The sequence below is a fragment of the Elephantulus edwardii genome, unplaced genomic scaffold, assembly GCF_000299155.1.
Source record: "Elephantulus edwardii isolate Elephantulus edwardi_28Jun2011 unplaced genomic scaffold, EleEdw1.0 scaffold00005, whole genome shotgun sequence".
Lineage (NCBI taxonomy): Eukaryota > Metazoa > Chordata > Mammalia > Macroscelidea > Macroscelididae > Elephantulus > Elephantulus edwardii.
The window spans coordinates 21,903,175-21,927,290 of NW_006399755.1; the positions used below are offsets into that span (position 1 = coordinate 21,903,175).

Genomic DNA, 24,116 nt, shown 5'->3' on the forward strand with positions numbered 1-24,116 from the left:
AAATACACAAAGAGGATCTGTTAATATAATTATTTAAATATACTCACCAGACACAAAAGCAAAAGATGTCTGCAGTCCAAAACTGACTGAACATGCAATCAAGATCAGCAATAAAATTACTGGAAAATATGGTCTTGGTGACAGAAAAAAAATTGAAGACTGCATTATAAAATTTTACACAATCAACAATTTACATTGAAAATACCCTCTAAAAAAATATAAATGGTGATTAAACACATGAATCTCATCTGATGGAATTCACAGCAACCTGAGTGACTACAGCTGAGAAAACAGACAATGGAGAAGCTCAGAATCAGCAACGAAAACAAGGTGAGGGGCCAATCATTAACTACTAAAAGGAAAATCAAACTGAAACTTAAAAAAAAAAAAAAAAAGGAAATTATGACAAGAGTTTATCCCACCTGAACTTAAGAACTATCTCAAGAATAGATCTGTTGTACTGAAAAAGAACATTCAAAGACCAGATGAACGGCGGGATGGCATGAAGGACATCATCAATTTAGAAAGTAAACGCTCATTATAAAGAAAGAAAAGGCCAACCTGTATGTCAGAAAACTCTCTGCAAGTTCCTCTTCAACAGAGAAGTCAAAATGAAGGGAAGAAAGGAAGAGAACTGAATAGAAGATGAAGCAAAGTTTCATCATGAAATGTACAAAGGCCAGAAGCTAAAAAACCCATTAAGGGAAGAATACTTTTGGCATTGCTCATGCTGAAGAACTAAACACAAAATTGAATCTGGAAGCTGAAGGACTCCATGAGCAAAATCTTTAATGATGCAGAAAGCATCAAAAGAATATGGAAGGAATATACACAGTCACTGACCAGAAAGAATTAGCTGATATAAAACTATTTTAGGAAGTAGCATGTAATCAAGAACCAATGCTATTAAAAGATTAAGTTCAAGACATATTGAAGGTACTGGAAAAAACAAAAGGCTCCAGGAATTGATGAGGAACAACTGAAGTGATGAGGAACAATTGAAGTGCTTCAGCAAACAGATGCAGGCTTGGACATGGTCACTTGTCTATGGTAAGTACACTTGGAAGAAAGCTACTTGGCCAACTGATAAAACCCAAGACTATATACTTCTATACAGATTACTTTTCAACATAAAAAAAAAAATTCCTGACAAATGGAGACAAGTCATCGTATTAAACTTAGATCCAGAGAATATGGATAAAAAGTTAAAATTCCTTCCCATCTGTATTCCCTAGAGATAATGTTGAGATTTATAAACATAAGAAATTAATTTCCTCTATATGATCTCAGAAATTTTAATTACACTGTATCAGTAGGATTAACACATTTTGGTATTCTATATAACTCTCCAGCATTGAGGACTCTCCTTCATAGGGTCGCTATGAGTCGCCTACGACTGGAAGGCACTTCACCACCACCACCACAACAACGTAACTCTCTAATTACTATTCAATAATCTTACCTGAGCTGATCAGATTTTGCCTGGCCTTTAAAAAGCCTTTGGGTTGCCAGTCTGGGGCTATTTCCAGGATGGGAAGATGAGGAGAACAGCCAGATTCTGCAGAGGTGTATTTTCTGGTTTGGGTTTGAGACTAGGGTGTGGCTCTTGCTCACAACAGGGTGTGAGCTGATCAGATTTGGCCTCACCTTTTAAAAGGGTTTTGGGCCCTCAGGCCAAAACTCACCAGGGTGGGTACAAAAGTTTAGGGTGTTATGGGAAATAAAAATGGAGGTTGCATCATATCTTAGGTACTGGTGTCCCTGCCCTTCACTGGACACTTCCAACTTATCCTGGGATACACCTGGGGCCCCTGACCTGCCACCATGAAGCCTGTGGCCATTGTCTGGTTTTTGGCAGCCCCTCTTCCCTGACCAAACTCTTCCAACACCTTTAAGCCATTACAGCTCAACCTCTCATGCTGCCTTTGGCCTTGAATCATGCTACCATCACCTTGTGCTCTCCAGTCAGCTCAATAGGTCTTAGATGATTGAGACAAGACATTCTACAGCCAATTACCAAATATCCTTCATGGAATCCATCACTGGGACGACAGACTGGTCTTTCATTCAGGATGATTCATGGAAGGTGCTTCAGGCGTGGCCACAGCTCCATCTAGACTACCAGTGGCAAGGCACTGGCTGAGAATTTTTCAAAGTTGTGTTCTATTCTTAAAAAGCTTAATATTTTTGGTTTCTGCAGTTACTTGGCAAATATCTGTCACGTAACTGAATAATTATTATAATAATTTCCTAAATACTGAAATATTAATTATAGAACTTTTAACGTGAAAATAAATCAAGTTAGGACATGATGAACTGGGTTGTTAAACAATCTCTTTTTTTTTTTATTTTTGTATAAACAAGTGTACCAGTACTTACTTTATTAGCCTGAATCAAATGAAAATCCTTTCCATAGGCCTTTAATCCTTGTTCAAAATTTCTACACTCTTCTTCTGTCCAAACAGATAATTCCTCTGATAGAACAGGAAGAAAGAAAACTACTTAGCCATATTTTTCTAAATATGACATAAACAAAATTATATAATTTCTCTGAAGATATATCACTGATCACCACAAAAGAGGATGACAAATATTTTTTTAATTCAGTAATATTTAAAAAATCTGATTCTTACCTATAGATTCTCAACTTGGGAGTACTTTCTGCTTTATTTTTAATGGTCTGAGTATACTGCTAGCTAGGCACTTTTCAATTTTTTAGTTTTGCTGTGTTCTTGTATCTGCAGATTTTGTGCACACTGTTCTCTATGCTTTGGATCCCTGTCTCTGATCTCAACTACCTTCAATTAATTAATTCCTTTAATATCTAGAAAAATTTAACTGTCTACATACTCTAATTCACCTTGCATAAACACATCTCAACTAGTTTTCATTTCCTTATCCAGTGTGTAAGCACCATGAAGGAGTCTTTGTTTACAGATATACTCTCAGAAAATAGGTGATTTCCAAATATTTGTGGAATAAATATGAAAAAAATATAATTAATAACTTTTCGTGAAGCAGGATAAGAAGCCAAGTTAAAAGAAAAAATTTTCATTCCATAACTAAATTCATTATTTATTAATTTATTTACTCAGACGCTTTTTCTGAAGAAATACCATATCCACTACTATACAGCTTATACAAGATCAGATACAGTAATTATTGAAAAGCTCTGAAATTTTAAAATGTTATTTGGAGCAGCAGAGGTAAAATAGCCTAAGAATTAAAAGGAAGAAATGGAATATATACCTAACTGCCTCCATGAACAACTACCTTCTGTGCCATGAGACCAGAAGAAATGAGGGGATCTGGCTACTATCTCATTATTTTGATCCAAGATTCTGTAATAGAATCCTAACCAAAAAGGAAAAAATGTAGAATAGAATTTCAAATTCTTAAGGAAACCAGAACTTTGAATTATCAAGGGATTTTCTGAGACTTTGAAAATGGACTGATTCCCTGACAATATTACTCTGAGTAAACCTTTAAGCTTGAAATAGAAATTATTCTCTGAAGTCATCTTTAAAACAAGTTCAATTTAATAAATGTTTCCCTTTATATTGTGTTTTTGAAAAAAATTATCTATAGATTACAAAAGCAACTTTAAAAAGAATGATTAGATGAAAATCTAAGATAACAGAGGCTAAAGTTGGTTAAAACAATTTGGAAACAGTTACCAAGAAAGAAAGATGATGGCACAACTTGAAGAATGAAATAAAATATTAATTGTATATGCAGACACCATTAAACGGACATAAGCTTAGATGTGTATTTACACAAATACACACAAAGTGGGGGGAAAAAGTATTACATACAGCCTGTTTTCCCATTAAAATCTGTGTAAAAGGACAACCTTAACCCCACTTCCCTTAATGTTTCATATTAGGATCAGTAATCTAGAATTCATAAAAATCAGTATGATTAAGCTGAAGACACAGACTAGAGCTTAAGTTTTAAACGTCTACTCTACGATGAAAAGAAACCCATTTAATAGTTATACTTACCTCTAGCAGCTTTTACATTAAATCTTAATCTCCTTAATGCTTCTTCGGTATCAAAACTGCATTTAACTAATTCATATAAAGCCTAAAATAAATTAAAAAAAAGTTTCAATATGTGACCTGAACAATTAATTCAGTTCAATATTATAAATAAAAGCTTTTTCAGAATACTGTTTTCATCGTTTGCAAAGGTCAAATCAAGTCCCGTAAATACAGTAAGCATACATACATAAGAACATCAAGGAAAAATTTTGTAGCTGTTCTGAGCTGAAGTTATACCAATGAAGTATGGTAGCACTAGATTAATTTATGCTGATCACAAACTGATTTTGTTAAAAGATCCTATTAGAGAAATTAGTAACAGTCAAAGTTAAAACATATAACTTAGAAATGTTTTTGCTTATTTTCTAAAAACTCAAGTTATTTTTCGTTAATTTTACCTGTTCATTGTCTTTTATATGAGAGCCTTCAGGAATTGCTTCTACACCTTTCTCATCACCTGTTCTTCTAGATGCATCCTTAAGAAATGCAATCACTTTATCTTCTGGTAAATATTCAGGGTCCCACAGAAGCTGATCATCGTTTTCATACACTAATTAGGTAAAAATATTTTTTAAATTCCACAATTTATATAGCTGTGTTAAGGACACAGTTGTTAAATCAAAAAACATACATGGTAGAACTGTGATATAGGCATTTGGATGCTAACAAAAAGGTTAGCAATTTGAACTTACCAGCCAGTCTACATGAGAAAGACTAAGGAATTGGCTTACAAAAAGATTTAAAGCCTTGAAAACCCTATGGAACCGTCTACTGTGTCTTATAGAGTTACAGAATCAACTTGATGGCAGTGAGTTTAAACCAAATGAGAAAAACTAAGAGGTAAAGTGTGGCCTGACTACTTGCTCAACATTTTCTTAGGCACCAATTACCGTATAAGCCAATTAAGCAATCAGAGAATAACACAATACTTTTTGTACATTGGTCCAGTCTGAGTTTACTAAATTCCAAGGTCTCTTCCTTTGAGTTATGTCCATACTACTTACTACCTAGGTCCTTGGGAAGGTTACTTCCTTCTACTTGGGGTGTCAGAATCCTTAAAAATTGACTTTTCAGGGGAGCTCTGGTGGCCTAGTGGCAAGGAGTTGCAACTACAATCCCAGAGGCGCACAGTTCGAATCCACCAGATGCTCTGCCGAGGAAGGAGGGACAATCTCCTCCTGTACCAGTCAGATCTGATTTGACGGTACACTCACACAAAAATAATAATAAAAAAAAAAGAAAAATAAAAATTGGCTTTTCTAGCCATTACTTTAGTCCTCCTTACAGGGGGTATAGCCTCCAGCTACTTTAACTGTGGACACATGGTCTTGCAAATCATCAACAGCTGTAGGATCAATACATAAAGCGAACTTTATACATTGTGAGGCATCCTGGGGATGGTGGTGGAAGAGGGTAGTGGAGACTGGCAAGGCGAAACCAGAGGAACCCTGAATTCATGATACAGTTAAGGTTTTGCTTGCCAAATGATTAAAGGAAAAGATGACTTATAACTAACTGCTCAAACATGAAACCACGCTTGCAGGCTGATTAAGGAAACCAGAAGCTTCTTGCATTTGTGCTGTAGAAGTGAAACTGGACTGTCACTAACTCGGAACTGTGCTTTGTTTATCTGGCTTGGGACTACTAAACCTCAACTTGCACTATGTGACAATCTTTCTCTTTCAACTCTCCAACCTATATCCCTTAAAAACCTCAAAACTGTAAGTAAAGTCTTTAAGTCAACAACAAATATTGGACCCTGACTGGTAGGAAGAGGTGGCTGTGTGTGTGTGTGTGTGTACTGTCTGGAAGAGATGGCTCTGTGTGCGTGTGTGTGTGTACTGTCTGGTCCTATGGTCAGGAACACCATGGAAGGCCTCTGAAAGTAAATCAAAACTGCCTAAGAAAGTGAATGAGTGTACCATATAGGAATTCAAACAGAAAAACGCACTAGTGGTTATGCAGTATCTCAGGTATTTACAGAGTTTAATTTTATATTAATTGCTTCATTTCTGCTATTCCCTGTTTTCTATATTACTTTTAGAGAAATTCTTAAATCCTGATATAAAAGCTAAAAAAACAAAAACAAAACAAAAAAAAAAAAACAAACCCCAACCACCACCAATGCTGATACTGAACTTGTAGTTTCAGAAACAGTTCCCTTATGAAAGAGGCAGAAGTCAGAGTAAGCCACCCCCACGTTTTATCGGCTTCCTTTCACACCACCTCATCTATAAAATAGAGATGACTAACCATTCTCTCTTGTGAGAGTTAATAAAAGGTTTAAAGTAGTTTTCTGGCTCATCCAAAGGTTCCATAGATGTCACATAGATATGATTTTTTTAAAAAAACACAGATGTCTATGCACATCAAATGTTAACACTATTTCCAGGTGGCAGGATTTTGGGAGTGGAGGTGGCAATATACTACCTTTTAAAAAACATTCAAGAGTGTAAAAGTAACATTTTGAAAGATCACAACCAATGAAATACAGTAGATTTTTTTGAAGCAATTTCATCTAAATGATTTAATGTCAGTAAGAACTTTAAAAATAAAATATATCCATCTTTCACTGACCTGCAATTAACAGAAGTGCTTACGTAGTATATTAACTAAGGTCACTCAGTATTTATTACTCTAACATGTTCATACATCATCAGGGAGTCCTGTTAAAATGCAAATTCTGACTGAGCAGTCTGAGATGAAGCCCTAGAGTCTTTATTTTACATAAATTCACAGGTGAATATGATGATGCTGATGATCTGGGCTACACTTTATGTAACTATTAGAGGGTATTTATAAAAATTAATTTTTCGTTTTTCTTATTAATATTTAAGATACTGAAATTACTTATCAGTTATTTTATCAGTAGTTGTATTTTTTTATCAAGAATAGTGTAAAGAAAAAAATCAAAGGTAACGAAATTAAGCTTGTCAATAAGCAAAAAGAGTTGTCCTTTTTAATTGTCGAATTTAATTTTTGTGTGTGTATCCATCCATAAAGAATGACCTCCAAAGGAAAAAAGCTGATGCAAAAAGTCAAGAGGACATCACAATTAAAATATACAAAACCTGTGCTAATCTGGAAAATTAATTCCTAATGAGCAAATGTCTACTTATTAACTACCAGTTTTATTCAAAATAAGAAACCCTGCTATCATAGTAAATTGTGTGTTGAGTTGCTAACGGAAATGTTGGCAGTTTGACCCACCAGTCCAATAAAGGGATATAGATGGGGCAGTTTAATTTCTGGATTTACTCAGAAACCCACCTGAGGGTCACCATGAGTTGATATGAAATTGCCAAGAGTAAGTCTGGATATGCGTTATTCAAAGAAATATTCCATTTTTAACTTTCATGTCAAACTTAAGGAGCCGTGATGGTATACTTTTAAACCAAAGAAAATCCACTGGAGCTATCAGTCAGAACCAATTTGAAGACAATAAGGAACATCGAGGACAATAAGACAATCAACTAGCATGGGGGGGGGGGGGATTAGCATCCCTGTGCGTGTGATAATGGGTTTATAAAACTAATCATCTTATTCTTTAAAAAGTCACAGAGATTAATGATAAGAACTTTTTAAGTTTCTTAGCTTTTTCTGCATATAGGTTACAAGAAATGCCTGTTTTAATAGCACTACCATATCAACTAAGAGTGGTGGTGGTGGTTCTTAACTGCAGTCAAGTCGGCACAACTCATAGTAACCCTATAGAAGGCCTGGAGCCTTTCTATAACTATCATCTTTTATCAAAGTTCATACAGTTTCGAGAAGCAAGTTGGTTAGGAAGTGGATGCCACTCCTGCTTCCAGCTAAGGGCAGCACATTTATTTAGTTTTCAATTAAGTAGCTTTACAATGCCAAAACATTCATTAGGAAAAAATCATACTGTCCCTTTCTATTTGCTGCTTTATAATAATTTATTTATTCTAAAACTTTATATTATGTATGAAAAATTAACTGGATAGCAGTATCTTTAATTATTCCGTTCCCTTAGCCTTTTTCTTTTTTATCTTTACTGGTTTATTTACTTTTCATTTAATCCAGCCAGGGTTTATAAGCTTAACACAATCAGCATTTTTGGTTAGATCATTTTTTTTGGAAGATGAGGTAGTCTTGGGTTTACCAGCATTGTTTATCAAATCACCAAGCTACAATGTTTACCGAATTTAGCATATGGTATGAAAACCAAAAACCTTAACTCTTAAGCCTCCCCCCCCAAAAAAACCCTCACCCTAGAAAAGACAATGTTTTTCATTTGTTGAGCATCTCTAAGAAGTAAGCCATTTCTCACATGGCTTGGGTATGACTGTCTGAAGACTAGTCAGAACAGTCACTTATCACTGGTTACAAGGATTACTTTTGATCAGATATAACTCAAACTGAGTCAGTTAAGGATTCTCTCCAAACCTGCTTCTCTAGATGTAAGGAGAATGTAAAGTGTAAGCCTAGCACTCCCAGGTACCATATTAACCTATCTGACAACAAAGAAAAGACATAGGAGGAAATTGGATAGCATCACAGTTTCCTAAATCCAGTTATATTTTAAACCAGTCAAGCCCAAAACTTCTAGTCAAGCAAGTGGATAAATTTTTTTGCTTAAGCTAATTCAGTTTAGTTTTTTCTTCTCTAACACTTAACAAAAAGGAAATCAGTTACTTCTCTCTGAAAGTCTGAATAAAACTTATACAGAAAAAAGTAATCTTTGTTAAGTAAGAACACTACTTACTGAGTACTAGTATTTGCCAGACACTATGCTACATGATTTACATTATTTTATTTTGCATGAACTCTTAATTAACAGTTCTGTGTCTAAATGTAGTTTATAGAGGAGAAAGAGATAAAATATAGCCTGTCAAGAGTAAAGCCAACTTTTCAAATTATAAAACTAAATACAAGTCAATGGATCTGGTTTTGCACGTAATTGCAATGCGTTCATAGCATATATCCACAAAATTTATATATGTAACAGGGTCACTTGGTATTGATAGTTTTTTATGTTTCCATATGTGGCAGGAATTAATTTGAAAATGAGCACAAGCTTTCACAGGGTTAGAACATTTTTACTGTCATTAAAATTCACTGGCCTAGATGTTCCCTTGCCTGCCTCTGTCTTTGCCTGTCCATGAAAGCAGGGATCTACTTAATAGAAGACTTTGTATTGTGGTTTGTTTTTTTTTAAATTTTTAAATTTTATTTTTATTATTTGTGTCTGTGTGTACCGTCAAATCAGATTTGACTGGTAGAGGAGATTGTTCCTCCCTCTCCAGCAAAGCATCTGGTGGATTTGAACTGCTCACCTCTCAGATTGCAGTGCAGCTTCTTGCCACTAGGCCACCAGAGCTTGCTCAAAAGGTAAGTTTTGAGAGGAAATACTAGGAAGAAAACAAACTTCTACAACTTCAAAAACAAAACAAAATGAAACCCAATGTCATCATGTGGCTTCTGAGTGATGACGACCCTTGGTTTCCAAATCTTAATGGGAGATGACTACACATCTTTCTCCACAGCGTGGCTGGTGGATCTGAACCACTAAGCTTGTAGTTAACAGTCCAGTTGTAATGAATGCACTGTCAGCAGGGCTCCTTGTAAGTCCAAAAGGGCCTATATTTGTAAAGCTAAAATGTGGTGGGAAAAACTCAAATGAAGAAAATGAAGAAAGACCTTGAGTTTTAGGTGATGTCACACTGCATGTGAAATCATTAGACAGATAAATAACATTCTTTCAGAAAATCAACCAAGTAAATAATCTGAAAGCAATTACAAAAACAAAACAAAACCAAAAACAAATAACCACTTTAAATTATTAAGGTTATTGGAAAGAATAAGAAAAACAAATTACATCTTTTTAGTCAAATGATACAAAAAAATCTTATAAAATCTAATTGTATAAAATTTCTTCAAATTATCCTAAAAGTATAACTATTAAAGTACTCAATTTTAATAAGTCCTATTAAAAGATTCAGAAGCTGGTGAGCTCTAGTGGCCTACTGGCAAAAAGTTGCAGTGCAGAGGAGTGCAGTTCGTTCGAATCCACCAGATGCTCTGCTGGAGGGGGGACAATCTCCTGTACCAGTCAGATCTGATTTGACAGTACACATACATAAAATAATTTAAAAAAAAGAAAAAGATGATTCAGAAGCAAATAAACACTATCCGTTGTTTCCTCGTTTTCTTTTAATATCCCATAAAACTTCCAGACATAAATACCCTTTAAAAAAGAAATTAGAAATAAAAAGGGTTCAACAACAACAACAAAAAAAAACACCACTGGTGGGGGGAGCTGAAGCATTCTGAGTCACTTAAAACTTAAACAACAAACAAAAAAACCCACAAAAATCCCTTTATATACTTCTCCTTCACCTTGAATCCCAAGGACAAAATTGGAAAAGTCGTGATGATATTCTTACAGAAATAAGGAAGAGTTCATGGGCTTTTGAATTCTGATCCATTCCAGATATTAAAATAACATTTCTAAAACACAAGGTTCAGCTATATAATTTAAAACCCACCTTTTTCATTTTCTTTATATCTACAAACACCAACTGGAATCTCTGCTTGGAAAACGGAGCCAACCATAATCTCCTGTTTTAAATATAAAATATTAGTAAGATATAATAATAAATATGTAAATACAGTAATGAATACCAACTTTAAAAGTACAGAGAAAAATATATTCCTTTAATGCAATTATTAAGAGAAATGTAAAAAGAATATGATCCTTGAACCTGAAGCAACAGTATCAACCTAGGAAACAGAAATCTCAATCAGAAACTGTGGGGATAAGACCAAGCAATCTGTTTCTTAACAAGGCCTCTGGGTGATTTAAGACTTAACTCTAAGAACCAGAGGTATAAAGTAAGGGAATAACAAAAAAGCTTTTATAAAACTCAATTCAGGCCAGATGGAGGAAATGCCAAACAAAACAGAAAGCAGGTTAGTGCCTGACTTTCAACAAACCACCACCAAATAAAAAGCTACATCTCCCCCTGAGGAAAAGGAAAAAAAAACCTACACAAATTAAAAAATCACATTTGGTAAAATAAAATCAAATTGGAGTAAACGGGCTATCAGAGGCCACTGAAGAAAAATCTAAGCAGAGACCTGTGTAGCCGCCTCTGGACTAAGTGTTATTTTCAAAATAAAGGCTTGGTGGGTAAAGCTCAAAATGGAAAGTGTACTATGTCTAGTTAACTATAAAAATGTAAAAGTTGCCTTCTTCTATTACTTTATTAACCATTACTGAAGATAAAGGAGCTCTGGTGGCTTAACAGTAAGGAGTTGCACTGGCAACATAGATCTAGGTGTTCAAATCCATGAGCTGCTCTGGCCATCTCCCGTGCCAATTTGTAGCCTCTGAAAGTCAGCTGAAGGGTTAGCTAATAATTAGTTCCAACTTCAGAACACATAACAGTAACAATGAAGTTAGGGTCTCACTTAATTTAATATAAATTTAAGAAAAAGTTCTATGTAATTTTATTATTGGTGATGGTATAAAAATCTTTCTCTTAGTTTTTCTCCAATCTTACATAAGGATTTCCCATGTTTCTGACTAAAAGTTTTCCACTATAAAAGTGCATTCTATTGCACCTTATTGTATGACCTTTTTACACACTTATTCCTAGCAGAGAACAGATTATTAATCCTGGCTGGGTAACTTCTAAAAGTTATTAATGGAATTCTGATGGGGCACACACTATAGAGTTGCATTACTAACCCAATGGCAATCTGAAATCGCCAGCAGCTCCTCAGGAGCAATGAGCTCTAGCAAATTACAACCTCTAAAACCTGCTGGAGTGTCAGAGCTACAAGTCAGTTCTGATTCAAAGGCAGTAAGTCTGAGTAAAGTTGGACTCCAGACCAAATAAAAGAATAAAGACTTCGTCATCAGTAAGTCTGGACTAAGAAAGTCTAAAGTACAGATACGAACCTGCTGGGTTTAGAATATGGTTCATCTGCTAGTTTATTCTGTAGGCAAGTCTTTAATGAGCACTTCAGAAATGCTAAATGGAAAGTTTATTAAATTCTTACCAAACTCCGTAAGACTAACCTTGTTATTCTCATATTATACATAGGAAGTTTTTTTAAAAAAAACTTTAAAAAAAAAAAAAAAAGTTAAGTAATTTCCTCAATACCAAATAGTCAGTTTGGGATATAGAACTTGAACCAAAATTGGACTTTTAAAAACGGTTTCCTCAAACATTCAACATTGTGCTTCTCTTCCCTTACCATTCTAAACCCACTGATATTTTTTGTTACAGCTTTTTTGTATATTCCATTTAATATATAATTATGCATTTACTAATGGCCTATAATGTCTCTCAATTTATGTAGTGTAACTTTCAACTTTACTAACCTATTCTTACCAATGATCATTTACTCCCTCTGCAAAAACAGGTTCTTTTGGAGGAAAGGAACCACCTGTTTCTATTAAAAGCTTTGCAAACAACAGATGCAATCACTGAATGCAGAAATCTATGCCTTAGCAACTCTTTAACACTTCAGGCAACGATTAGTGAAAGTTGAGAGGCAAACGTCTCTCAGAAACATCCCTCTGCAAACCCATAAAGGGATGCTCAGTCTGAATTCATGTGAATACGTCATCTTCCTAACAGAAACTCTGAACATAAAATTGTGTCTCATTTTACTTAGGAAAAGAATCAGTTTATAAGTTTTCCCAAGAAATACTAAACCAATTAAAAAAAAAAAATTACTATCTATAAGGTTCAAGGGAACTCTAGTGCTTAGTGTTAAGGAACTGTGCTGTCAATGCAAAGACACATGGCTTGAATTCATCAGCTGCTCAGTGAGCGAATGATGGACAATCTCCTCTGTGAGCTGTACTGCCTCTGAAAATCCACTGAGGGTCACTCGATGGTACATACATCAACAATATAAGGTTCAAATAAGGCATTCTGGTGGCTCAGTGGTAAGGAGCTGTTTTGTCACCCCAAAGGCTTGTGGTTCAAATCCATCAAATGCTCCAGAGTAGAAAGATGAGTAATGGCTCACGGGATTTACTGTCTCTGAAAACCCACTAGAAGATTAGCTAGAAGTTGGTCAAGTAGTTGTTGCTGTATAAGAACAAAAACAAGTTAAAAAGTACTAAATAAGCAAACATAACTCAAGTCTGCTCAATTTGATTGTTCAAAAGGTTATTACGGTATTATGGTTATCACAGGGGTCCAGAATGAAGGCTGCATAGTGAAGTGTACTCGGGGCGGGGTGGGGTGGGGGATTGTATACCAATGAAGGAATTTTTCTTTTTTCTTTTCAGAGAGAGGAGAGAGCTGGCGGGAAGGGGTGGGAAGGGAGAGAAGGGCAACAATGAATGAATGGAAATCCAGGATCTGTAAATGTTCATTAAAATCAGTTTAAAAAAAATGGGACTGACATCAGGTTTAGGGGGAGCCTAAGAAAAGAGGAGATAAATAATGTATACTGCATTGAAACAGATGAGGGAGAGAACTGTTTAAAAGGAATATAGGATATTATTTTCATACAAGATTACAAAAAAATAAATTCATATTAAGGTGGGGGAAAAGTTACCATTTCCAAATCAATATTGTTAATACATTAAATTTAGTATCAGACCTAGGAAAAACAATCAAAACCCCAATAAATGATTTTATGGAGGAAATCAAATGGTCTAGTAATAAGAATGACATTTCTTTCACATAAATGATTTTTTTTCCCCCTCGGTGACAAAGTATTTTATTAATTTCGTTTCTTATTCTTTACAAAAGTTGGTGAAAACAAGAGTTAATATTTGGCTAAATGGCACTTATTATTCATTTCCACTTTATACTGTTTGAATTTTTATACCACAGAGCCTAGATAGCTAACTAAGCATTACATTTTCCAAACTCCTCTGCAGCTAAGGATGTTAATGCAAATAAGACTATTTTCTATTTTTAAGAAAGATCGTGAACTTGTAGCCAAACTCTAGTCTTTTACTTTTTGTTGTTCAGAATCCTATGATGTTCACAATTTGTACAAGGATAACACCTCTGCTGAGCTTATTTTTCTTTTTTCAATTTAACTATTACGTTTAATTAAACAGTTCTACATAATTTTGAGCCAACTTGACTTACCTAACAACTATATATTTATAATTAAAAATAAACCTATGCTAGTATCTTTCTATTTTTTATAAATTTTATTTTTATACTGTAGGAAAATATAGTCCAAATATTATTTACTGAACAATGTATCTGCTTGTGGTAAGACTCATGTTTTTCCCCCTCCATCATCTTGAGCTTTTTCTAAGAAATAAAACATTTCTTCATTTCAGTTAGCTCTCTTAATGCATTAAAATTATTATAGTTTCTGAGTGAACATTTACACAATAAAGCAGGTTCCCTTGGAATATTTTCATACAAATTTCTCTGTAACACTGATTACAATTTTCATTATTTCCATTCTGTTCACCCTTTTCATTGATCTAGATTCTTTTCTATCTTTGTTTTTTGGGTTAATGTAATCCATCTGTTATCTTTTAGTTACTATAGTTACTAGTTTAAGGGACATACTGTTCACAAATGACTATAATCTTACTGTTTGACTGAAAAGTGACTTCTGGAACTGGTTTCAATTCTAGGTTAAAAAAGTAACTTATTCTATGAATTTGAGTTTTATTCTGCCTTTTTAACCTACTCTGGGACCTCTTACCATGACCCTGGAAAGAATAGCTAGTGGCAGAGTCAGGCTCCACCTAGTTCATCATGTATCATGTAGGCTATTAGTCCTATAGTGTAATCTCTTCTCTGAATCTTTGATTATCTCCAATCTCTATTCCAGGAGAACATATTTGCATTTATATTGCCATTTACAAGTTTTTAAGATCCTAGATCACTAACTATATGAACATAAGTTGCTAATAAGGTACATAAGGAAACAGCAGCATTTGGGAGACAACATGCAAAAAAGGTGTGTAGACTACCAACCAGGAGATGGTTGTGTTTTGGGCTTTTTTCCCGTCTTGTCAAGCTTAAATTGAGCAGGTTCAGCAGAACAAAGGGATTACAGGACAATTACAGCAGCATAGGTAGCAGAAAATCACACAATGATTTAAGAGTGCCTTGGCCTAGGCTTACTAATGGAGTGGGACCACATAAACGACAAACTAAAAGAGTTTTGTAGATATATGCCCAAAATAAGGGAAAAACCAAAATCTGAGAAGACTGCTAGGGTTGCAAGGGCAGGGCCCAGAGAACCACAAGGCAGGGCTTAAGGTCAAAAGGTCTGTCTGCAATCACACCAGAGAAGTAGCCGCCTTGATAAAGAATCAGATCCTGGGTGTATCTAATCTGAACTGTAACCAATCACTGCCCTAATGAACCCAAAATTGTTAAGTTTTTGGTTTTTTAAGTACTGTTTTTGAGTTCTGTGTGACCACTGCAACAATTTTTAATTTCTAATCAATATTTAATCAATTTTTTAATTGAACCTAGTAGTAGTGAACCTAGTAGTAGTGTAGTTAGAGTCATGGGAAGAACTACTGTAGTTATGTACCATCAAGCAGAACAGACACAAAGCTGACCTTCCAGCAGGTTTTCAGAGGCAGCAATTGTATAAGAGATTGCCCATCTTTCTCTAGCAGATCAGCTGGTGAATTCAAACTAGGTAACTTTGGGTAGCCAGCACAATTCTTTATCACTACACCACCAGAGCTCCCTATGGGAGAGACGGCTGGTATTAAAACTGATAAAAGAAGGTGTGGGTATATAGAGGCATGTCTAATGGAAGAACAGCCCTTGTGTCACTGATGTGCTATAAATGAATTCTACTTTCGAGTAATTAATGGAGGTAAGGTATGGCTACTGGCATGCCATCGTCACTGTTTCTACAATAAACTTTTTACATCACGTGTTTTACAGAAAATAATATATTTTTGTGTTTATATATTCCTAATTTGTAATAGTGGGATCTGTTATAAACAGCACTGGTCCTTTTCTTGGTCATCAATTTATTTCACTCAACAGTGTCCTACAGATTCATCTGTTGTGTTTTACAGACAAATTTTATTTTAGAAATTAACTTATTGTTTATAGTTAGAGAAAAATCTGTCTATTCAAATAATTTATAAATCCTACCTATCGATACTGAACATATCTTGAAAGTTTTTCTCTGTAAAATTTAAGTTAAAATATTGCTAATCTAAATTAGGAAACAAAATTTACTTAAGATTTACTGAAGCCACCATGATGACTTTAAAGTATAAAAACTACATGTCATACTTTTTACATGGCAACAAAAGTCTAACTCAGTTCTAACTTTAGGATTAGTTTGGAAATCTGGAATAATGTGGGCTAGATCACAGATTTGCTCAATAAATTTTTATTTTCTCCAATAATATTCTCTCATAAAAAAATTTCTCTCATCTGGATATATATATACAAAGGGGAAGACAATATTTAGCAGCTACCTGAATCTTATTAAAATAATTCTCAATTTTATTATTAACATAGAAGAATGACGACATTTTGCCTTTTTATATTAACTTAAATTTAGGGAAATATGGTTAAAAATACCTTTTTCCAGTCTTCTGATGGAATGTAATCTTCATCTTCTTCAGATTCTTCTTCTATTTCACTATCTAGAATGAATAAGATAATACTATGGAAGGACTGTTTAGCCTTTCCACTTCCATTTAAATATATTAGTTTTATAACTACCGCCAATACCCAAAGGTATTTCTGGAGTTAGGCCAACACATTTCAAATAAAATCATCAATGTCCTGTCACTAAAGGAGAAGAAAAAGAAACTTTTTCTTTCTAATCTACTCTCATAAAGTTTTCTACAAAAAAAAATTTATTTAGAGTCAAGATAATATGTTTATAATTCCATTTTTGTTACCAACATCCTCTGACAAAGCAATTATTCGTTTCACTTACAAGGATTTTAAGAGAAAACAGAAGCTTTCAAACCTTGCTCCTCGGAACATGATTATGTAAAACAGCATTCTCCAGGTATTATGCAAAGTGAAGGGTATGTTATAAAGACGTTTTTCTCTCCAATATTTGCTTCAATCAGAAATGACAAGCTGCTGTTTACATTAGGAACAGAAAAGCACTTTTAAGGAGGTGGAAAGTCTGAAAACTACTGAATTGTTAGCATCTTCTCTATCCAAACACTGCTTTATAACAAAAGATCCTGTATACACACACACAAATTCTTCCTATGGAAAAGGTTAGTAGTGCATGTATAGCCAATCTGCAAGCCTTTAAAACCGAAATACCAAACAAGCAGCTTGAAATATTTCAAGGCTCTCTGATCCCCGTCAATCAACAGACTCTGCCCTCTCTTCTCATGGAGCCTTGGCCACATTCCTGAGACACAAGGTGAAAGTTGGAGCAAATGGATTTGGCCACCGGGTCACCAGGACTGCTTTTAACTTTGGCAAAGTGGATGTTGTTGCCATCAATGACTAACGACCTCAACTACACAATCTGTATGTTCCAGTATAATTCCAACCATGGAAAATTCAATGGCACTGTCGAGACTGAGAAGGGGAAGCTGGGTCCCCAATGAGAAAGCAATCAACTATCTTCCAGGAATGCAACCTCGCCCATATCAAGTGGGGTGATACTGGTGCTATGTTGTGGAGTCCACTGTTGTCTTCACAATCTTGGAGAAGGTGAGGCGCTCTTAAAGGGTGGTAACTGTCTTTGCCCTTTTGTTGATGCCAGAATGTTTGTGATAGGCTTTAACCATGAGAATTATGACAACTCTCTCAAGATTGTCAGCAATGTCTCCAGCACTATTTGGCATTATTTTGCAACTGTTTGGCCATTCTGGCCAATGTCATCCATGACAACTTTAGCTTCATAGAGGTACACTTGACCAAAGGCCAAAGCTATCACTGCCACCCAGAAGACCATAGATAACCCCTCTGGAAAGCTGTAGCATGATCGTGGAGCTGCATTTACTGGAGGTGCCAAGGCTCATCCCTGAGCTGAATGCGAAACTTCCTGGCAAGTCCTTCGTGTCCAGACCCTTAATGTGTCAGTCATGGATCTGACCTGCTGTCTGCAGAAAGGTGCTAAATATGATGACATCAAGAAAGTGGTAAAGCAGACACCAGAAGGGCCTCTCAAGGGCATCTTGGGATACACGGAAGACCATGCTGCCTGTGACTTTAACAGTGACACCCACTCTTCTACCTTTGATGCTGGAGTTGACACTGCCCTGAATGATTTTGCTGTAACAATTAATTTGACTACAGCAACCAGGCCGTCGACCTGAGGGTTCACATGGCCTCCAAAGAGTAAGAACCCCTTGGAACACCAGCCCCAGCAATAGCACTAGGAAAGAGAGAGACCCTCAGCTTCTGGGGAGTTCTTGCCCCAACTTGATCACCCCCATACAATGAGAATCTCACATCCTGGACACAGTTTCCATGCAGTCCCCCTTGACCTATCTTGACCTGTACCCTCAATAAAGTACACTGTACTTAGAAGGGGGGCAAAAAAGCAAAGTATTGTTTCAAAAAATCACTTAACGTTCACTTTAATTAAAAAGCAAAACCAAACACTGGCAATAGATATGCATGCAAAGAAAAAAGGATCACAGCTAGTCCTCCAAATTTAAAATTAAACAATTGCAACTGTCCTGTTTTTCATTCGTCACAAATAGTTCTATCTACTTTTTAACGCTAAAAAGTTAAGACTACAAAAATGTACTAACACTGGTAGTTGACTAGTTCTTATAAAACAGCCATCTCCTAGAGGGAAACAATATGCTTAGAATACATATGGCAGAACAAAGAAAGAATAAAAACATTTAAGATACTCATAAAATCTAGTCTTGACTGCAGGCTGTCTTACATCCACTGCTGAATTCATTGTGTCAATCCATCTGATTGAGGGTCCTCCCTCTTTCACCATGCTTCCACCTTGTATCTCCATTATGTCCCTCTCCAAGGAATAGCCTCTCCTAGCAACATGCCCTAAGTATGTGACATTAAGCTTTATCATCTGTCTCAGAGAAGCACTCTGGCCTCACCGAACCTTTTCCAAGACCTATCTACTTTTTCTTTTGGCAAACTATCGGATATACAGTATTCTTCTGCAACACCACAACATAAAGGCAGCAATTCTTCTGTCTTTCATTGTCCAGCTCTCAGAAGAATTGTTGTTGATTGCCTTCAAGTCAAACACGACTCATAGTGACCCTAGGAACAAAAGGCCTGAAGCCCCTCTATAACTACTTAACATTTATCAAAGTTCACAGTTTCTGAACTCATGTTGTTTAGGAAGTAGATGCCACTCCTGCTTCCAAACCTGTCATAGTATATTATGTGCCACTGAGTCGCCTGCGATGTATAGTGACACTAGGTACAGCAGTTCTGAACCCTTCCCTGTCCTGAACCAGTCTCACTAACTCCGACATAACAACCCGCATCACCCCATTTACTGTACCAATCCATCTCATCCAGGTCTTCCTCTCCTGCGCTATTCGTCCACCCTTCCGAGCATGATGTCCTTCTCCAAGGACTGATCTCTTTGGCCACAAGCCCAAAGTGAGACAGAGCTTTAAAATCCTAGCCTCCAAGGAGAGACATGGTTTCATCCTCTCCAAAACAGACCTATTCGTTTTCTTGGAAGTGGATGCTCAACTCTTCTTCAGCACAACTCAGCAAATAAATAAAAAGACCATGGCCTAAACCAGGTACACCTTAATCCTCATCGTTTGTTGTTATGTAACATCAAGTCACTTGTAACTCATAGCAATCCTATGTATAAGAGCCATGAATCCTGCTCTATCCTGTGCCAACCTCATTGTCTGACACACCTACTCTCACCACACCAACCACTGAATCAATTCACCTTATCGAGGATCTTCCTCTCCTGCGCTGTCCCTCCACTCTCTCAAACATGATGTCCCTCTCCAAGGACCAGTCCCTCCATGAAACATACCCAAAGTTATGTCAGAAGAAGCTTCAGAATCCTTGACTCCAAGGAGCAGCCCAGGTTCACGCTCTCCAGGACAAACCTGTTTGTCCTCCTAACAGCTCATGATACATTCAATACTCTTCCCCAGCACCACAGCTCAAAGGCATCAATTCTCTATCATCCCTAGTCACTGTCCAGCTCTCTGATGTATAGCACGCAATTGTGAAGACTACAGCCCAGGTTCACATTAGTATCCAGCCTGCCACTGTAGCTCTTCAGTACTCTGGAAAGGTCCCAGACAGCTGACTTTCACAATCCAATTCGTCTTTTGATTTCCTGGCTGCTGGTGTCAAGAGTGTTGAGTGCAGAGTCAAGTAAACTAAAACTGTTAACTATCTCCATCTCTTCACCATCCATACTGATGCTGCCAATTGGCCCAGTGGTGAGAATCTTTGTTTTCTTGATGTTGAGCTTCAATCAAAGGCTGCAGTCCTTGACCTTCTGCAGCAAGCGCTTCAGATCCTCCTCAGTTTCAGCAAGGAGGGTTGTGTCATCTGCATAACGCAGGTTGTTGAATCTTCCACCAATCCAGGTGCCACATTACTCCTCATACAGCCCAGCATCCCAGAGGATCTGTTCTGCATAGATTGAAAAGGTATGGCGATAGAATACATAATTATTTCTCAGTAATTTAGTGAGATTTCTGACTGCAGACCTTTTCATTATAGTATGTCTCCTGACTGCTGATACCTAGGGTACTGACTGTGGATCCAAGTCATCTGACAATTTCAATCTTTTCTCCATCTATTATAATGTTGTCTACCAGTATAGTAGTAACAATTTTTGTCTTCTTGATGTGGAGATGTAATCCATACTGAAGGGAGCATTCTTTGATCTTTCTCAGCAACTGCTTCAAGCCCTCCTCACTTTCAACAAGCAAGGCTGTATCATCTGCATTAACATAGGTTACTGATGAGTCTTCCTTCAATCCTTATGCCACATTTTTCTCCAATAATTTGCTCTGAATATAAACTGAACAGTTATGAAGAGAGGATATAACCCTGATGCATACCTTTCTTCATTTAAAAACATATATTGTTCATTTGTTCTGTTTGACAGCAGCCTCTTGGGTCTAGGTATAGGTTTTCACATTGTTGTTGTTGTTGTTATGTGCCGTCGAGTCACTTGCGACTCATAGCGACCCTATGTACAACAGCCCTAAACTCTGCTCTGTCCTGTGCCAATCGCACTGTCTCTGACACTCCCATCCCGATTATCCCAGTCATTGAATCAATCCACCTCATAGAGGGCCTTCCACTCCTGCGCTGTCCCTCCACCCTCCCAAGCATGATGTCCTTCACCAAGGACCGGTCTCTCCTCACAACATGTCAAAAGTCAGACGGAGCCTCAGAATCCTTGGCTCCAAGGAGCCACCCAGTTTAACCCTTTCCAGGACAAATCTGCTTGTTTTCCTAGCAGTCCATGGTATTCTCAATACTCTTCTCCAGCACCACAGCTCAAAGGCATCAATTCTCCTTCTATCCTCCCTAGTCATTGTCCAACTCTCTGATGCATAACAAGTGACTGCGAAGACCATGGCCTGTATCAGATGCACCTTAGTCTCCAGAGAGACACCACTGCTCTTCAGTACTTTGGAGAGGTCCCTAACAGCAGACTTTCCCATGGCAATGCACCTTTTAATTTCCTGGCTGCTGGTGCCAAGACTGTTGACTATGGAACCAAGTAAACTAAAGCTGTGTAAAATCTCAATCTCTTCACCATCCATCCTGATGCTGCCAATTGGTCCAGTGGTGAGAATCTTTGTCTTCTTGACATTGAGCCTCAATCCATATTGGAGGCTGCAGTCCTTGACCCTCTGCAGCAGGTGCTTCAGGTCCTCTTCATTTTCAGCAAGCAGGGTTGTGTCATCTGCATAACGCAGATTGTTTTCACATTAGCACAATTAAATCTACCGGGAACACCATTCTTCTCAATGTTAGCCATAAAATTTTTTTTATGATCCACACAGTCAAATGTCTTTGTATAGTCAATCCACAAAGCACACATTCTTCTGGTATTCTTTGCTTTCACCAGGATCCATCTTGCATTAGCAATGACATGCATGGCGCCACAGCCTCTTCTACATCCAGCTTGAAATTCTGGAAGTTCTATAAGTACTATTCTAGTCACTTTTTTGTTTTATATATATGTATAAATATAAAAAACAAGTTTACTGAGACTTAAGGTTTCCAGTCATTCATTGTTGCACTTTTCTCCCTGCCCACCTCCTCCCCACAATTCACTCTTCTCCTTGAATAGTAAAAGAAAAGCTCTTTCATTGTTATGCAGTCCCTCCCAAGTCCACTCCACTGTGAGCCTTCGTTCTGGACTTCTGTCATAACAATAATACCCCATCATATATTCCTTTTAAACAGTTCTCTCCCTCATCTGTTTCAATACAATATACATCATGCCTCCCCTCCTTCTCTGCCTTTCCTCAACCCTGATGTCAGTGGCCCTATGCAGTATTTGTCATTTTGTGACTTAGATATTTCACTCAGCATAATGTCCTCCAGGGTCATCCATTTTGCCTATTTCATGAGTTCCTTGTTTTTTAATGCTGCACAGTATTCAACTGTGTGAATATACCAGAGCTTCTCTATCCATTCATATGTTGATGGGCACTTGGGTTGTTTCCAGCTCTTTGCTATTGCAAACAAAGCTGCAATAAACATGGCTGCACATATATCTGCTTGGGTGGCAGTTACGGTTTCTTCAGGGTAAATTGCCAGTAGTGAAACTGCTGGGTCAAATAGTATTTCTATTCGCACCTTTCTGAGAAAGCGCCATACAGCGTTCCATAGTGGTTGAACCATTTTACACTCCCACCAACAGTTGAGTAAGGGTTCCACTTTATCCACAACCTTACCAGCATTTGTTTTTTGCTGTTCTGTTAAATTTTGCTATTCTTACTGGGGTGAGATGTTATCTCATAGTTTTGATTTGCATCTCTTAGAACTAGAAATTTTGAATATTTCTTCATTTGTTGTTTGCCATAGGAATGTCTTTTTTGGTGAAGTGTCTGTTCATATCCTGTGTCCATTTTTCAATTAGGTTATTTACCTTTATCTTGTTGTGGTGCTCTAGCTACTTCTAAATGATCTTCAACAATGATCAACTAGTACCTTAGAACAAAATAATTTTATCACTGAAAATTAATTCAAATCGAGCAGTTAAAAAAATGGAGTTTTTTAAGACTACATAAAATAGCAAAGCATGTTGTGCTGCTAACCTAAAGGTGGTGATTCTCTCGTGTTTTAATCCACCAGCAGCTCTGGAGGAGAAAGATAAGTAATGTTCTCATGTGTGATTTATAGCCTTTGAAAATCCACTGGAAAGGTGACCTTTTCAGTTAGTTCTGCCTCCATGGGCAAAAAGTAGTCCAAGATTACTTACTTGTATCAAAATATTTACACTGACGCGGGCGGATTATTTCCTGGGCATCATGAGAAGCAACAGACTGTGATGGATCTTCATTGGAAGACTGAGTTTCATCCTCTTGACCTGATGAATCTTTTATATTCTCTTCCTATGGAATAAAGAATTCAGTTTCTCTAAGACACAAAACCAGTGTAGCTGAGATGATATAGTATTTATACATAGTTATAAATAGAATTAGAAGACAAAAATGAACACATTAAATGCAATGTGATACTCTGGATCAGATATGGGAACACGTAGGAAAAACAAGTGAAATCTAATCTAGTTTGTTGTTTTTGTTATATGCCGTTGAGTCAGAAGTGACCCTCCAACGGGTGTTTAGAGGCTGTAAATCACTTGGGATGAGATGTCCATCTTTCTCCGTGAAGCAGCTGGCGGGTTTCATTTTGGAAAAGGTAAAATGATCACACAAGTATTAAATTACAAATGGTGAGTGACAAGCATACGCATGTTCTCTATACTTCTTTGCAACAAGTCTATAAGGTCAAAAATGAAAAAAAAAACCAAACCAACTATTATACAAATTTCTAATAAGCCTTTATTACTTAAAAATAATGTGTTTTAAAAATTTGAATGAATTGTTTGTTAAATTAGGAAATGAAAGAAATCCAGAACACTATTCTATTCCCTAACTGCAAAGGTTGAGATGTTCAAGAATGTGATAAAATACTTATA

At 36.5% G+C, this 24,116-nt stretch overlaps 1 protein-coding gene across 3 annotated transcripts in view; it reads right to left on the reverse strand.

The window, feature by feature from the left end:
• MIER1 (mesoderm induction early response 1, transcriptional regulator) overlaps window positions 1-24,116 on the reverse strand; it is a 71,499-nt gene that overhangs the window by 16,122 nt on the left and 31,261 nt on the right. For all 3 annotated transcript variants that reach the window (XM_006879749.1, XM_006879750.1, XM_006879751.1), the window contains 6 exons: window positions 23,397-23,529; window positions 16,577-16,641; window positions 10,556-10,628; window positions 4,442-4,593; window positions 4,005-4,086; window positions 2,380-2,474 (listed from right to left, as the gene is read on the reverse strand). In XM_006879749.1, coding sequence (XP_006879811.1) covers window positions 2,380-2,474; window positions 4,005-4,086; window positions 4,442-4,593; window positions 10,556-10,628; window positions 16,577-16,641; window positions 23,397-23,529 — 600 coding nt within the window. The remainder of the gene's footprint in view (window positions 1-2,379; window positions 2,475-4,004; window positions 4,087-4,441; window positions 4,594-10,555; window positions 10,629-16,576; window positions 16,642-23,396; window positions 23,530-24,116) is intronic.